This window comes from Parambassis ranga, chromosome 13 (assembly GCF_900634625.1).
Source record: "Parambassis ranga chromosome 13, fParRan2.1, whole genome shotgun sequence".
Lineage (NCBI taxonomy): Eukaryota > Metazoa > Chordata > Actinopteri > Ambassidae > Parambassis > Parambassis ranga.
Genome location: NC_041033.1, coordinates 12,826,625 through 12,843,286, shown reverse-complemented (window position 1 = coordinate 12,843,286; position 16,662 = coordinate 12,826,625). Strand labels below are relative to the sequence as shown.

Sequence of the window (16,662 nt, the reverse complement as noted above, 5' to 3'; positions counted from 1 at the left end):
GTCTGATGGCCACAGAACTCACCACAAGTTTAGTTTAAAAAGTTTAATGTCATACCGATTTAGATCATAACAACAAAGGATAAAACGTTTCTAACCTAAAAGCTTTTAGACTTTAGATTACCCTGACTGTAAGACAGCTGTCAAGGCCCGAAGTTAAACACCCACTAGTTTGCTGTCCAAAATGTTCTGCCTTAAAATGAGCTTTACTCATTAGATAATGAGGATAGCTTACACAGCTTTAATGACTTCCCAGCAAATAGATGCTGTATCTTCTTAATAATTAATGAGAGGCACTAAACTCTGCTTTATGTTTAGCCTACTGAGACCAAACAATAACAAAGCTAAATGCTGATGTTCTTATTAAATCCCCTGAAACTGTGTGTCTTGAGAAATGAACCAGTAAAGGGGAGAACATCACACAGATTGCATTTGACAACAGAATCAAATTTCACACTGCTAAATTCATTGACACCACTTAATGAGTGCAGATCACAACCCCTTTGCCATTCCTCACTCCCTGCTTATGTCTACAGTGATTGTGTGTGTTTTCCTCTCCTTGTCCCAGCTTCTCCTCCTTACTCGCTCACCTCATTGCTCTCTTCTTCTGTCAGTCAGACTGTTACCGTCTCCCTCTCTGCCTTTCTATGCTTTCCCTTTACTCTGCCCTTCACTTGCACATCTCACCCACGCTTCATTCCCCTGACACACGCCTGTCTTTCTCCACAGCAGTCACCATGGCATTTAGCTCTATTTACAGAATAGCTACCAAATTATTAAAAGCGTAGCCGTTACCTTGGACTATATATTATATGTTTGCCAGAGGTTTCCTTTCCCTCTCACAATTTTTTTTTTTTAGATCAAATTAATTTCACTCCCACTCCACAAGTGTGGCCCTGAGCAGATGCTTTCAAAAAACACTCCCATCTAATTTTGATAGCTTGTTTACATGATGTTCGCATCACTTTAAAAATTTGTCTTGCGCAAAATTGGTCTCTACACATTAGAAGATAAATGCAGATCATAACTGCATGTTAACTTCACACACAGCTAAAGAAACACATTTTCTTCAAGACCTAACACAGGAATATACATATCTGTAATGAAGTCAATTGTTTACTGTACATGTACAGTAAACAATTGACTTCATTACAGATATAAAATTAGCACTAGCCCACGCTCAAAGATCAGAGTATTGGTGAGGTTTAGCTTTAATGTGTACACAGGTGTGAAACAGGAGAGTACAAGCTGTGGCAGGTTGCAGTTTAAAATGTCTGAAGCACATCTCCCCAGCTCAACAAACGATAGAGAAAGTGTTGGTGGAGTTCCTTAGAGGATAAATGCAGAGAGGGAGCTAATAAAGCTATGAATCCGAGAAAACTGGTACATTCCTATACACCCATGCATACTCCACACGCTAAATAAATAAAACTGAATTGAATTCTGCAGGAAGGTGCTGAATTGCCAGATTTTTGTGTAAATGCAGCAGAAGGGCAGCTTGGATGCACATATTTATTTTTCTTAATGTATTTCAGAGCCATTCAGATGTCGAGCAAATACACTGGATCCATTTGAATAACTTTTGATGGTATTCAGTGCCCAGTTAATAAACAATAATGAGCCTTGATGATGTATAGTTAATAAAGGTGATAATTGTCTCTTACTCCTACACTATAAGCAACAATTTCCACATGACATGTGGTCATTTGATTGTAACTTTGAAAACTTTAAGAATGCTACTTTAACTATGGCCATAAATCTGCACAAGGACTGCTTTTGCCAATAGCAGACAATCCACCAGTCATAAAAGGTGAAATGTGCCAGCTGGGCACTAAAATGAGTCGCTGTAGATTAGTACCCAGGATTGCTGGTGAATTTCTGGCAGAGCTGAACTGAAAGTAGTGCAGCCGTTCGGTTATAGTCTTTGAAGCTGTGCCCTAAGAAGACACATGTTGGAAAGAGTTTTCTGTTTTTATTTTTGGGATTAATCGACCAGCACAGTGACTGATACTCGCTGTTGGTTGCAGATAAGAGGTCTGGCATGCGACTTTGATGTGGCTGACAACTTGCTCTTGGTAAAGTGAAGATTGATTTCCTTTGCTTGGAGTACCCTTGTTTTTAACTCTAGTTTTGATACTAAGCACTTTGTCACACAAGGATAGTAACTGCTGCTATTTAACAACCAATTAGTCTTGTTGCTGTAAGCAGGGAGGATGTGTTTGAGAGGGATAAATAGATAATATCTCCTGTTAAATACAGTGACAGTTATTGCCACTGTATTCATGTTTTTTATACTCACACACTGAAGTTAAAAAAATGCTACTTAATTTTTCCAGTAGATTGAATATGGGAAAAATATTAGCATGTTCTATGTGTCAAGGATGTGTGCTGTGGAATTTGATAATGAATCCACACTTTGATCCAAAGAATTCCTCTAAGACGCCAGCCGTTTTAGCAGTAGGGTCCATTGGGCCAATTAAGTGGAAACAGACAAAAATGTATGTACATGTATGTGAGTATGTGTATGTTTTTGTAAGGAGCTTTCTGAACCCCCACTCCCTGAGATACAGCCTATTGAAGCGTGTCAGGTTTTATAAGTGAAGAGGGGCAGGTAGCACCACTCCGCAGAGCTGAAGAGGGAGGAAGGAGTGGATGGGGAAAGGGGACAAGTGGAAAAAGGAGTAAACAATCTGGGGTATTAGAGAAAAGGACAGAAATGAAAAAGTGAGAGTGAGAAATTGTACAAATGTAACAGGGAAGATGAAGGGCACACCTGAATAGGGGCACATTTCCCCAACGTGCTGTACAGCTATTACCCAGATTTTAGGGCTCCCTGAGAGGAACGAATGGCGTTCCAGCAAGGGCTGTCAGTAAGAGCTGCACCTCCATCCATCCAGACACCCAGGGACTCCATTACACCCTGATGGGCAGGGATGGAAAACCAATCGAGGGGATACGGGTGCAGGCAGGAAAGCAATGTATGGATACAGGGAACCGCATAGACAGGCAATCTGGCATGATGAAGAGCCTCCACTCCCTGTTCCTCCTTTCGGACCCAGCACGTCCTCCTGCATCCCCTTCAAGCCCCACTGCGCTCTGCTGCAGTGTGTTGCCAGCTGACTGACCCGACACCTGCCACACTGATTCCTACTCCACCCCCCCAAAATATATATATATATATATATGGTATCCTCACAGGCTTCACTGTAAGGCCTGGCAGCATGTATCTGCTCACATCATCTCATGGAGAACTGAAGCAGAGATAGATTTCATTGGAGGGAAACAGATGGGTGCCGTGTTTGAACTGGGGAGGAATGTAATTTATGATTTTTCTGAAGTTCTGCAGATTTGTAGGTAGCTCCAGTGCAGATTTGTTGCTGTGCTCATGGAATGTTGAAGGCTACAAGGTTAGCTGCAGTGTACTTAACCTCCCTTCCACAATGGAGATGAGCCTGTGTTAGACATACCTGTTAGCACAGAGGAGTGCGGTTTGATAAATTCATTAGAGGCAGCTAAGGAATACAGATATTTATAAATCCACAGCAAATCAACGCTGCGAAAACACAACGATCGATCTCGATGAAGATTGTATGCCTCACAGGAGGCTGGGATGGAAGGATTATATATTTATTGATTTTTAATGAAAGCTTGGCCAGCTTTCTTGTACTTACTGCTTATATCTGATCTGTGCTGTAAACAGACATGCACCACATGCGTTTACTGTGTGCTGATCACTGACAGTGTGAATGCATGCTTTTCCAATGTACACTGCAGTCTGCATTTAAGTTTTAAGTCAGAACTATGTATTTTGTTGCTTTATTTGTGTAATTTCTACATTTACACATACAATATAATACATTTCTGCATTGCCAGTGATGCTGATTTAGCTTTGAGTTTGCACTTTTGACATATCTTTAAAATGGATTTCCAAACCAAAACTCTGTACAAGAATTTATTTGTGATTATTAGGATATTAAAAACGAAAAAAGAATCAGTTGTTGATAGTATAACAATAATCAACAAATGTTATTGATTACATTGATTATTTAAATGTTTTGGATCACGTATATGTGAAATAGAATTGTTATTCTTGACGACATTCGTGTGGTGAAAGTTATGTTTTCACATCTAAACCTGGTTTGACAGCTTCTATATGTAATTTGTGGCTGAAATTATTAAACTATACATCCCTTTTTTGGTCCATGCTTCATATTCCAGGATGTTTGGTCTAAAATGCTGTGATGTTTATGTGATATTTATGCAATTATACGTGTGCATGTGATTTATAAACGTATCATCTGGAAGCGCACAGTTGAGCGACTCCGCAGTGAGCCGGGTAAACAAATGTTTTTTAGCTGTCCGTGTTGGAGAGTTACACTAAAGATTTCTCTAACAAGGGCTTGTTTGTGTAGGTGGAACAAAAAAATACGTTTTCAGATCCAGACTTGAGCTTTACTGCCTCAGTCACTGAAAAATATGTGTTTTGTGATATGCACATTACCGCAGACCCGTGGGTTTTTCTTCTTGCAATTTATCACAACAAATTAAATAGATTTCCTCTGAGCAGTTTCTTCTGACTGTCTGTGGCATCTTACTACATTCATCCTGTGTATTTTCTTGTTTAATCTCTTCTTATGGTTGTCCTGTTAATAGTTGCTGTATTTTTAAACATGAACATGAATGCTAAAGGTCAAGGTTTAAATGCTCAGCTATGAATGAAGTCTGACATGCTCATCTTTTTGCAGGTGCCCTATGTCAAGGTGGCTCCAGAGGACATTCTGAAAGTTCAGTTCCCCCGGTTCACTACTCTGGACTTGAGACCAACTAACACAGACATCAGCCTGGCTGTTGCTGGCCTTCTTACCTTCTTTAACAGCACCACCGCCTGCCTCATCTGTGCCCAGGCTGACTGTGAGTACAATGTTCACACCTTCAAAATACACACATCTTACACACCTGTGGAGAATTCTCACACTCTGTCTTCCCTGCATCTGCCAACAAAGCGCAAACATTTTTGTTTAATGTCTGCTATCCTTTCACACGTGCTAGCACACATAGGCTCCCCACGCACACACTGACTGTGTACTGACAACAGATGCAGCACTTATCAACATCTCACCCTGCGACGTGCCTCTTTCTGAAGCAGCTGCTGCACTCCACAGCTACAACTCCCTCACAGCAGCACACCAGACATCTGCAACCAAAAATAAATTACATTTACTGCAGGATCCTTTCCCTTTTTGAACATCACTGTCTTTCTAAAATTAGGGTAATGATACAGCACATTCAATCTGCCTTCGATCACTGAGTAATACTTCGTGTGCACTCCTAAAATGCCGCCTGCTAATCAAAACACAACTTTTAGACAAACAATACAGCGCGCCGTTACAGCTGTAACCACCCGTGATCTGACCGCCTCCTTGTTAAAGGCACTCGTTAGATTCTAAAGATACTTAGCTGAATGACCCTAAAAAAGCCTGAAAATCCCCTCAAGGGAAGTTATTTTCGTAAATAGAGAGGAAGATTAAATCATGGCTTCTTCCCACCCTCTAGTAGTCCAGCACACAGTAATTACAACTCCCTAGACAAAGGCACTGTGACCTCAAATGACACAAGCTAACCTTTTTCCTAATCAGTGTGAGGCTTTGAAGAAAGGAAATAGGCTTGAGATATCAACCATGTGTCAGACAGCTCAGAGATGGCAATGAGTGAACCGCCCACCCCGCCTATCTCAATTCTCAGTTCTTTTTCCTTTCAACTCCCTCTTCTGGTCTTTGACTCTCCTTTCATTCACAACCTTTAAGATGAAATGTATCCCTTAAAGCATCATATTTTGTATATCAACGCAAAACAGAATGTAATTTTGGTTGGAATAAATTAAATGCTGTCTGTACCCTCCCACCACAGCCATTATAACTTAAGGGTTTAAAAGATATCATTAGTTGTTTTTCTTTCTAGATGTTCATGCACCTGTCAGTCTTTTTTTTTTCCAATTTAGGGCTCGATCCTGTTTCTGTGACATTTATTCCGCAGAGAGTTGATTAATACAGCTCGGGCGAGAACCATGATATCAGCTGAAGCTTTTAGGCACCCTCTGAATTTAATATTGGCAAGACTGGAGAAAAGAAACTAATTTTAACATTACATTTCTTATTCTCTCTGGTTGTGTGTGTATGGGGGGCTTCTCATTCTGTGTCAGTGGGCTAAGAGAGGGCTGGAAAGGAAAGGAAAGGAAATGAAATGAAAAGAAGTGAAATGAGGGGAGATGAGAGGTAGATACGTAAAAGAGACCGACCAAGGGGAGTCTGAAATGAGAGAGCAGGAAAGGTTGCTGTTTGGCAGATGTGGGAGATGTAGCGACTGGGGTGAGGGAAGGGGAGGAGGTAACCATGCTGCAATTATAGAGTAGCAACAAGCCGGAGAGGGTCCAGGAAATGACGTGGCTGTATTTATTGCACTCTCTCATGTGACCCTCATTCATTCAATAGAAAATGCAGCAAATGGCTGTGTGCCTGGATGTGTGTGTGTGTGTGTGTTTTAGTGTGGGTTAAGGTTTTTGTTCAGCAATAGCATCAGCTGGAACACAAGTTGGGCTGCTCCACCAGCCCCGCCCTCCCTCATCAGCTCGGGCCGTCAGTTGGCCGGTTGGCAGCCCACTGTCGGTGGCTCGTCCACATGTGCAGGCCTCATTAATCACCCAAGCCAGTGACAGCCTAATAGAGCGTGGCCAATTCATGAATATTTTCCAGCAATGGCTGAGGAGGCAGGAGAGGAGGTGGAGCTGTGCCCAAAGGCATGGTGCACACCAGGACGAACATTAATCTAGCTAACCCCCCAATTGATGGCAGCGGGTGCAGGAGCAGCCGCAGTACCCAGAATACAGTCTGTGTGGTTTAGCGATCAGACGTGCTGCGAGGCCCCACATGTTGTGTGCTTTTGGTAAACAAAGAGAAACACTACATAGAAAACTGCACACGCACATTACTGCATTAGCTTACACGCTCACATGCATGCTGTTCCCACACTCACAGGTGCCGCCCTGCAGTGTTGCACTTTCATTAGTGAGATGATTGTTGCAGCTGTCAGTATGCTGAAAAAAACATCCAATAAGCTCTAAAATGTAACCAGAGCGGCAGTGCAGGTAGTTCAACAAAACAGTAGGCCACAGGTGCTTGCAGGGCATTTTTTATGCCTTTGATAAGCACAGCTGGGGAGCAAGGTTTGCTAGTTTAACTCACTGTATAGATCCATCGCAGCTATAGTAAAAACAATTCTTGTTTTCTTCATTGTATTACTTGGTATGTGCTTATTTCTGCCTTTTATGCATGATATACAGTTCGTACTGCCTCCCAATGTTTCACAGGTAGTGTGATAGTGTCATCAGTAACCTGTAATCAGTGTTAGTGAAGTGGAAATGTCACCTCAGTGATCTGTGAACAGGTGCACTGTATATATCCATTCATCCATCCTTCCATTCATCATGGAGGGCTGGAGGCAGGGTACACCCTGAACAGGTCACCAATCCAGGGCTACTGTATGAAGGGGTAAAAAGTTTACACTTTAATAACAGTGGAATACTAATGATCCAGACGTGAAAGGCAGTGTCGGTACATGGTGAACTATTCCTCATTGAATAGTTGGAAGGCAGTTAAATTTGAACTGAAAGAAAGAAAAAGTCTTTGTTGATTTGTGGAGTGAGAGGAGTTGGTGTAGACAGGTGCAAATATGCAGTATTTTTTCAATTCAAAAAAAGAAAGAAAATTACTAGTTATTTTCTCTTATTAAAAATAAAAGGTCAATTGGGATTTAAGCATTATGAAGACCAAAAAAAACTGTTCAGGCGCTTTTTAAATGATAACCATGTGCATTAATAACCCATTCTAACAATCCATTTTAAAGGTATTTTTAAAAGTAAGATTTACCTGAAGACTGTTCTCTTTAGTCTCTTTAATTTAGTAATTATATTCATCATACAGCAATTCTGGCATCTGCTGTAGGTTAAGTTTTACCTAAACTTAATAGTTTCCAGTTATTGTCGTGACATCTTTAGTTTCTCTTTCAAACACATAGAGATACATGTTATACACACAGTGTCCATGTCCCTGTGCTGTGCAGTGTTATGACATTCAGGCTCACATAACAAGCACGCTGGACAGTACCTGACATTTTGTAGATGCTCTGATCTGGCCATTACAATTTGCTCCTTGTCAAAGTCACTCAGATCCTTGTGTTCTGCATTAGCCGTGTGAATCTTCCTGCTTTTAACACATCAGCTTCAAGAACTGACTGTTAACTTGCAGCTTAATATATCCCAAACCTTGAGAGGTGCCATTGTAATGAGATAATCAATGTTGTTCACTTCACCTGTCAGTGCAAAATGTTGTGTCTGATCAGTGTAAATGAATGCTGTTTGCAGAGAGAGCAGGAGTGATGAGCAGCAGCACATCAGAGCACCACCATGCTGTGACTGGTGGATTACATTCAGTATTGATGTCTGTACTTTTATGGTTATTTGGGTTAATGGAAAGGGGAATATGCTCCAACTTACTGCGAATGTTCTGACATATCATCGTGTCCACATCACTTTAAAATGATGGCCCCAGTGGTGGCAAAGTCGTAAAACTAGGTCTCACTTTCTGCTCAAGGCTAAATGATGAGTCATCATAATGTATAGCTGTCATAAGGGCGTTTGGGTCTGTGTTAAAGACTCCATCTTTGACAGAAGGTTTCATTATATATCGTTCATTTATATTCAGTAGCTCTGTGATATTCACAGGTTGATGTTTGTAGTCTGCCTATGCCTCTGTGTTGTGGCAGCATTTGCTTGGGGGTGTTCTGTGTGTGTGTGTGTTTGGAGACAGAGAGAGATCTTGCAGGCATCCTGTGGCGACAGTATATGCAAGGTAAATGATTAGTTGCCTAAGTTGAATGTCAGCCATGTGTCATTCATGCCAATGAGGAAATTCTGTCTCACTCTATGCTTATAAAGGTCCTTACAAGCATAGAACTGTGCATTATTGAGACAGAAATTCATTTGATTTTACCACCCTCCTAATGTCAAACCCTGCTTTTTATCCCCCAACCACGTCTCTTCCTTTTATCTTGACGACTAACTTAACAAATAGGTGGATGGAGTTGATTTACCATGTGCTGCTGTACCTGAAACCACACACAGTGTGACTCCAGAGTGGACCTGTAAATAACAACTTCTGTGACAAGCTCAACAGAGGAGATTTTTTTTTCCAACTGTGCTTTTTACAGTATGTGGTTAATGCTACAATTTCCATGCTAGCGCACAATGAAAGCCACGTGTGGCCTACATTTCCATATAAAGCAGCAGGACACAGCAAAAGGAAACGTATTTCAATTTAAAACACTTATGAGCGTATATTTTTTCTGTCAATCAGACATCATGTAAATGTACAGTAAATGTCATGAATGCTGTGTCTGTATGTGACTGGTTGAAATAAAACATTACGCTTAATTCTAGACTTAATAATAGACTTTTATGTTACTGCCGTCACTTTCAAGCTCTTAAAGAAAAAAGTACACTCACACCTAGGCTGCCTACGGTTCTGTGGATGACGCAGGACATACACACACTCTCACAGAAGTGGTTTTCTCTGTAAACCTCATACAAGTCACAAACAAGCACATTTTCCATTCACCAGTGTCATTTGATGATTTGAAACTGGTTCACAGAGACATTCAGCGAGGGAACAACTTGGCTGCTCTAAAGCACACAACTAAAAAAAAATATATAAATCCTGACCTGCCAGAAAACTAAAGAGAATGTTTTTTTTCTGCATCACTCATGTGTGTGTCTCTTTAGCCAGAAACATCCAGTACACAGTACAGCATCTAATGTCATGAAGTCAATGTGAAATTGCATTGGATGCCCTGCAAAGAAGCGATGCAGAGTGGATGCAAGAGGCAGACAAGGAGGGCGCTTTAGCAGAAGCTATTTCAAGCTCATCAAAGTTATTCAGTGTTATACTACAGAGGAAGCTGATCTGACAGTTTGGAGACACAGGCAGGCAAGCAAGCAGCAGCCGGGAGTGATGTCTCATGAGTGCACAGACATAGGTAGCCAGGTACTGGAGGAGAAACACATATACCTTCATACAGGTTATAATACAGGCACAGTCTGAGACGTAATTGCAGAGTCTTTACATGAGGCTACTGTAGGAGTACTTTGGCTTGTGCTATCAGAGTGAGCTTGATACCTTAAAATTACAAAATTGGTCTCAGTGTGACACATGAATTGTTCAGCTGTCACCATGGCAGAAATCACATTAAATATCTGTTTACACCAAAGCCTAGAGTGTCATTTTACCATTAAGTTAAAATGGAAATTCCAGGTGGAGGCTGAGCTAATGCCCGTCCTCCTCCACAAAGTTATGTCCTTCTCATATGACTCTCCTTGTCATTAAGAAATGTTGCTTGAAAGTAATGAGATCTGGCAAATTGTCAAACCAGTTTAACTTTCATGCCAACATGCTGTAGTTTACTACACTTTTTTTCCTGTATTAATCTCATAAAGGCAAAGTAGATCAATCGCGAGCAGACTTTGTCAGTTAAAAAGGCTGAAATGTTATACAGGAAGGATGGTTAATATCACTCCACCGTCACAGTGCTCTGAAACAGCAAAACATAAACACATAACAACATAATTCTGTAGGCGGAGACAGGTGAACATATCGACAAAGACATTTAATGACAGCATCACTCAGTTTTAGTTCTTCTGTATGTTACATTAGTGATGTTGGTGCCATTATGCATGAAACACCACCTTTATTAAAATGTGTAGTTCATTTATAGGAGCCTAATGTCATGTTCAGGGGATTTAACAAAGGTAAGCGCAGCAACTGGCTCTGCATAATGGCTCTGCAATTGCATGCAGCACTCAGAAACTGAGGCTGCAGATTTATTAACATATACCTGCTGACTTGATATGTCTGCAGGGATGTAATGAAGCTTACTGTGCAGTATAAAACAGCCATAATTTAAGAATCACTATTATTAACTTATAGACTATAAATGTAACTGATTTATTTCTTCACATCTTGAGCATAGTTCTGTGACATTTGTCACTAATACTGAGTTGACATTAGATCGCAGGTTGTGCACAAGACCTTAAATTACTGCACAAAGCCTAAAACACACTTTCTCTCCCACATTTCAACTTCGCACCACTTTGAATGAACCATCCACCTGTTCATGTCTCTCTTTACACCTGTCACAATGTTCTGTGCTTAGTACCACACAGATGGGCAAAGTCGATATCAAAGTCAGAACGACTGAACCCAGAGCTGTTAGATTCATTCAGATTGTATTTTTCTCCCTGCAGCACACCTCACAAATTAGCCTAAACTCCTATATGGAAAATTAGCCCATAACCTCTGAGGGTCTGCTAATATATGGATGCAAAGTGACTGGTGAAATGCTGCAGGGAGCATTTTGATTAACTTGGCTGTGCTTTAATTAGGGCAAATCCCACTTACCCAACTTGAGTCAAACAGCCTTTTACCATGGGATAGAATATTAAAGAAGTTACTGAAATGCCCCTCTGCGATCAATAGCGTTACAATAATTGCAATTAAACAAGATCATTCCAGTTACTCTGTTTTTTTTTTTCTTTTTGGCAATGGATTTTTTTGTTTTGTATTTTTGTGTTTTTAAATGTGCTTGATTATCTTTATTTTCTTAATACTAAGAAAATACTTACACTAGCTTACTCAAGCTTCATCACCTTTGGGAGAGTCTTCTCTTCATTAACTCTCTTGTTTTTGTGTTTGTTTTTGTATGTCTCTGTGTGTGCCTTACCTGTAGGCTTATTGAACCTGGAGCAGCTCCTCAGGCAGTTTCTTATCTCCAAGGAGACTCTGTCTGTGCGCATGCTTGATGACAGCCAGGACCCGACCCCGCTCCTAAAGGAGATTCGAGATGACAAGACTGCCACTATAATAGTCGATGCCAACGCCACCATGTCGCATATCATTTTGGAACGGGTACGTATGCTTCACATGATTTATTTACAGCTCATACTGATGACTTTGCATGACTCCACAGTCTCAGCTTAATAGCAGTCTACACTCACATAATTCCTGTACAACTCAAAAAGCAAAAGTAAATAGAGACTGCCAGTAGCAACAAATGCCTAAGGCAAAAAGTTAATATATGAAGGAATGACTTTTATAACCGAAAGAAGCTGATAAGTATTCAGTTTTGACCTGTGGAGGTTGTATTCCCAACACAATGCACCAAGTGCAGTGCACAAGATTTCAGAAAGAAATGTCTATTTTTCATCCATATTTTATGTAACATAGACGATGCAAACTAATGCACATTAACGAGGGTGTATTTGCATAAACAGATCTTTGACTTATACAATGACATACACTATGTGGATGACAGCATTAAATCAAGTTGTGGGCAGCAGTGGCTTAATGGTAGAGCAGGTTTGTCCAATAACTGGAAGGTCGGCGGTTCAACCCCAGCTCCCTCCTAGTCATTGTTGTGTGTCCTTGGGCAAGGCACTTTACCTGCATTGTACTGTATGAATGCTTATGAATGAATCGGCGGTGGTCGGAGAGGACCTAGGCCACGTATCTGTCAGTCTCCCCCTGGGGAGCTGTGGCTACATCTGTAGCTTACCACTGCCACTGTGTGAATGTGGTGTGAATGAATAATGCATCTCAATGTAAAGTGCTTTGAGTGCCCAGCAGAAAAGCGCAATATAAGACCAATGCATTATTATTATTCCAATTACTCATCATCCATTACTAACGCATATGCATTATTATGAGTAAATAATAATGTAAAACAAAGTAAAAACAAACTGAATGAGCATATTTGTTCTATGGTAATGGAGTATTTTATAAAATCTGTAGTGAATTTTAATATAATTCTGCACGGCTGACATACTAGCAGCAGACTACAGATCATTGTTGTATCACTGGCAGAAGTTAAACTGCAGGTTGAACCACTACTTCACCAGAGTTGAGAATAACCTGAAACCTGGTGCAGTGTCGATACTTGGGACTTAGTTTTTATCAGTTGAAAAAACCTTATAAATAGGCCTATAATAATCGGACCCATCACATCCAGAAAAAGAAAAAAATAATAATTTCTGAACACCGGAAGCATAACACTGTGTCCTTTTGTGCTAGTTAAAATAATTAACTACTCAGACTATTATTAAGACTTTGCATGGTTTGACTCCAATATAACACTGATGCTTCTCCGGATTTGACACTCATCTTTGCAACAAAACCCTCAGTAGGTGAGAGGGTGCATGGCAGCATATGGTCTCTTAAGTAATTAATACGCGCCTCATTATTTCCTGAAGACAATGGATGGAGAGCTCGAGTGGAGGTGCCTGTTTGTCGAGCAGGGAGAGGGTTGGGAGGACAGGGAGGACACCTTTTTCTCCCTCATCCTCAGTATTGTTGCATATTCCTTCTCTTTTTATATACAGTGTAATATACTGTATAGCAGCAGTTTTCACTCAAGTTTTCAGGCTTACTTCAATGGTCATCCAGTCACCATGGTAACCCATGCAACCCAGGGCCAGAGAGCAGCAGGAGTCCACACTGGGATATCTCTTGTTCTTTCTCTCTTTCTCTTCCTCCGTCTGTCTCTTCAGTTTCAATATGGAGCAGCTCTCTCTTCTCGCTCTGTGTTCTCTCTGTGATCTCTGCCCAAATGCAGAGAAGACAATCTCATTTTTTCCCTTCACACCTCTCTCACCATGAAGGCTTGTAAATCCATCCCACTATCTCTGAGTCTTCTTTGTATGTTACGTTGTCTGTCTATCTGTCAGAAGACAATCCTGTAACAGGGTGGTGGAAGGTTGGCAGTCCCAACTCTCATGTGCAGTGTGTAGTTGCCAAACATATCAAAGCTGTGTGCCGGCATATTTGCCAGTCTCAGATGATGATAAGAGTGCCCAGCTTCTCTGAAGGGACACAATCATCCTTTGTTATGCAAGACATTCCCCCCTTATTTGTCTGTTTACATCTTACATCAAACCCTCTTCAGACAAAGGTCTCACTCTCTGAGGTTTTAGCATTCGGAGGGGTTTAGGTCAGCGCTGTTAGCATTCTGAATGTAATCTCTTTTAGTCAGGCTTCCACTGTTGTGCACAGATGTACAGAACCAAAGTGGGTTAGATAGTGAGGCCAGTGCAAACTGTGTTCACTCTGACCAAAAGCTGCAGTAGAACAACAAGGAGATCCAACGCTATTTTCAGTGAAATGAGACCTAATGATGAGTGTGAAAATGTGGGCAGCAGCCAAAACGATTTAGGTTATAATGTCAGTTTTTGGTTGGTAGTATTAAGTAGAGTTCAGGATGCTGAAATTAAAGATGCAAAGACGTTTTGAAGTGTTCCTTTTACATTATGCTGTGTAAAGAGAGAAAAACTGGTGCCATTAGCTAACTTGCTATGTGTACCCTCAGGGTAGATGCTAACAAACAGCTTCCCTGAAGCATATAATTACCTGACAGACAACATTATAGTAATTTTAAAATAATAGTATGCTAAATTTACCCAGTGGAGGCGGTTTTATAAAGACATCTTCAAAGGTCATTTGGAGTGTAATAGTAAAACATACATTTGAATGCATGCACCAGCAGCATGTTAGTTGAATATGCATTAGATATGTGACATACACACAATACACACCAAGGTTCCACTCTTTGGGGACAAAACAAATCTATAATTATGCCACTTATCAGGGGTTGTTGTAGTCATTGTTTAGTCAATGACCTTTTTGCTAAAATGAATACTTCTTCACCAGAAATATTGTAAAAGGGTTGTAGACCATTTCCACATTCATAACTGTTTCTGTATAAACCACAGCACCTAAAGTTATGCATAAGTAGGGCTGTAATCAGTTTTAAGTGACTGGCCGTCTCGGCGCCGCCGTTAAGTGGGAGTTAGGCAGACTCTGGCGGTGCATGCTGAGCTTAAAAACCTGTCCTCAGAATACTTATAGGAGCCATAAGAAAGAGAATCCATCTTTATTTACAGCCTATAGGTGCGTGTGTTTTGGTGGATATGAAAAACAGTTTTTGGACATATGGGTATGCATGCAAATGCACTTCATAGTTATGGATTTTAATAATACAATGCTTTGCAGCATGATTAAACTTAAGCCTATAGATCATTGATTTTCTTTTTGATAATGACTTTAATGAAAACAAACTATGAAAAGTTCACCCTGTCCTTCACAACTGCTCCTCACTCTGACTTTGATTTAATCAAATTGTAAGAGTGTCGAGCAGCATACTAATGTAGCTCAGAAATTAATTGCTCCATTGAGAGCCTTCATCAGATAGGAATGTGTCTGGTCTTATCAAGATGTGGATTTGATCTGACTGCTGCAGAGAGGAGCTTGAGTTACACTGAATCACTGACCTCTCCCCCCTCCATTCTCCACTCTCTTGTCTTTCTGTTGCTCTTCTCCCTCCTCTGTTTCTCTGACCTCCAACTTAACATCTTTTTCTTCAATCCATCTCTCAAATTTGTGTTTTGTTCTTTATGGACCCACTTTGTCTCACATCTCTTCACCTTGCCCTTCTTGTCTGTTTCTCTGCAGGCATCAGAGCTGGGAATGTTGTCAGTCTACTACACATACATCTTCACCTCTTTGGTAAGTAAACAGGAGATTCCTTTTCACACCTACAGAAACACATCAGTACTCTTATGCCATGCTCATGGAATGAATTAAAATAGTACACTTTAATTGGTTCTCGTTACTTGAATGAGTGATTGAAGGGATGGAGCTCAGGAAGAGGAATTATTGCATAGCTTCATTAAATCAGGGGTTTATAGTAAAGTCTTATTTTATGACTGCAAATTATAGACTTCAGTGTGTGACAATCAAATCACAGGAGCCTGCTGGTTGAAGTGCACTTCAGAACAAAACAAATAAATTATAATAATTCTGTTATAATTCCTACTAGTATAACTGTTGGTGTTGTTACCTCTGCCATTTTTCTTTCTTATGACTGAGGGAGTGCAGCCAAGCTCCTATTAATGAACGACCAACTCATCATCTTCAGATTCAGTAATAATTTCTGTCAGAAAATGAGATGGAGCTCCGTCTATACTCCACTTTCTTTCTTTCCCTTTTTTTCTTTCTGAGGGGAATAAGGGGGGGTTCCCTTTTAAAAAAAATAAGTTACTGTGCAGCAGGAAAATCAAAGATAGTGACCTGAAATTCGAGAATAATGATGTTAAATCACATAGAGGCAAAAGGATCTGTAACACTTATTGTAGGATCACAGCGGTAGCAGCCTGTGTAAAATTTGATGCTACAGTAAACTTAGCAGAGAGCTGCTCCCTAATGGAAATTAATGAGGTTCAAAACACTTTGTTCTAATAATGCTGTAGAGATGATTCATATCAAGTTGATTGATAACTCATTAAGAGTGGGCTGCTGCCATCTTCATGTATTCTTCCACAGCCCTTGACATATAGTCACTTCGCTCGTTGTCGCTCTGTTTTCTCCTCTCCCTCTATTTTAAGCTGCTTGTTTTTTTTTTTTCTTCGTCTTCACTCCTAAATAAGCTCCCTCATCACGTTACCCTGCTGCTGTGCAGGTCTGCTGGAGGGCACAGCAAAGCACTCAGATTCATGGCCGAGACAAGACAATG

General features: G+C 40.6%; 1 protein-coding gene across 1 annotated transcript in view; it reads left to right on the top strand.

The window, feature by feature from the left end:
• Positions 1-16,662, top strand: part of grik4 (glutamate receptor, ionotropic, kainate 4) — a 131,261-nt gene that overhangs the window by 46,662 nt on the left and 67,937 nt on the right. Inside the window, exons 4-6 of the mRNA XM_028418966.1 lie at positions 4,743-4,908; positions 11,830-12,008; positions 15,603-15,656. Coding sequence (XP_028274767.1) covers positions 4,743-4,908; positions 11,830-12,008; positions 15,603-15,656 — 399 coding nt within the window. The remainder of the gene's footprint in view (positions 1-4,742; positions 4,909-11,829; positions 12,009-15,602; positions 15,657-16,662) is intronic.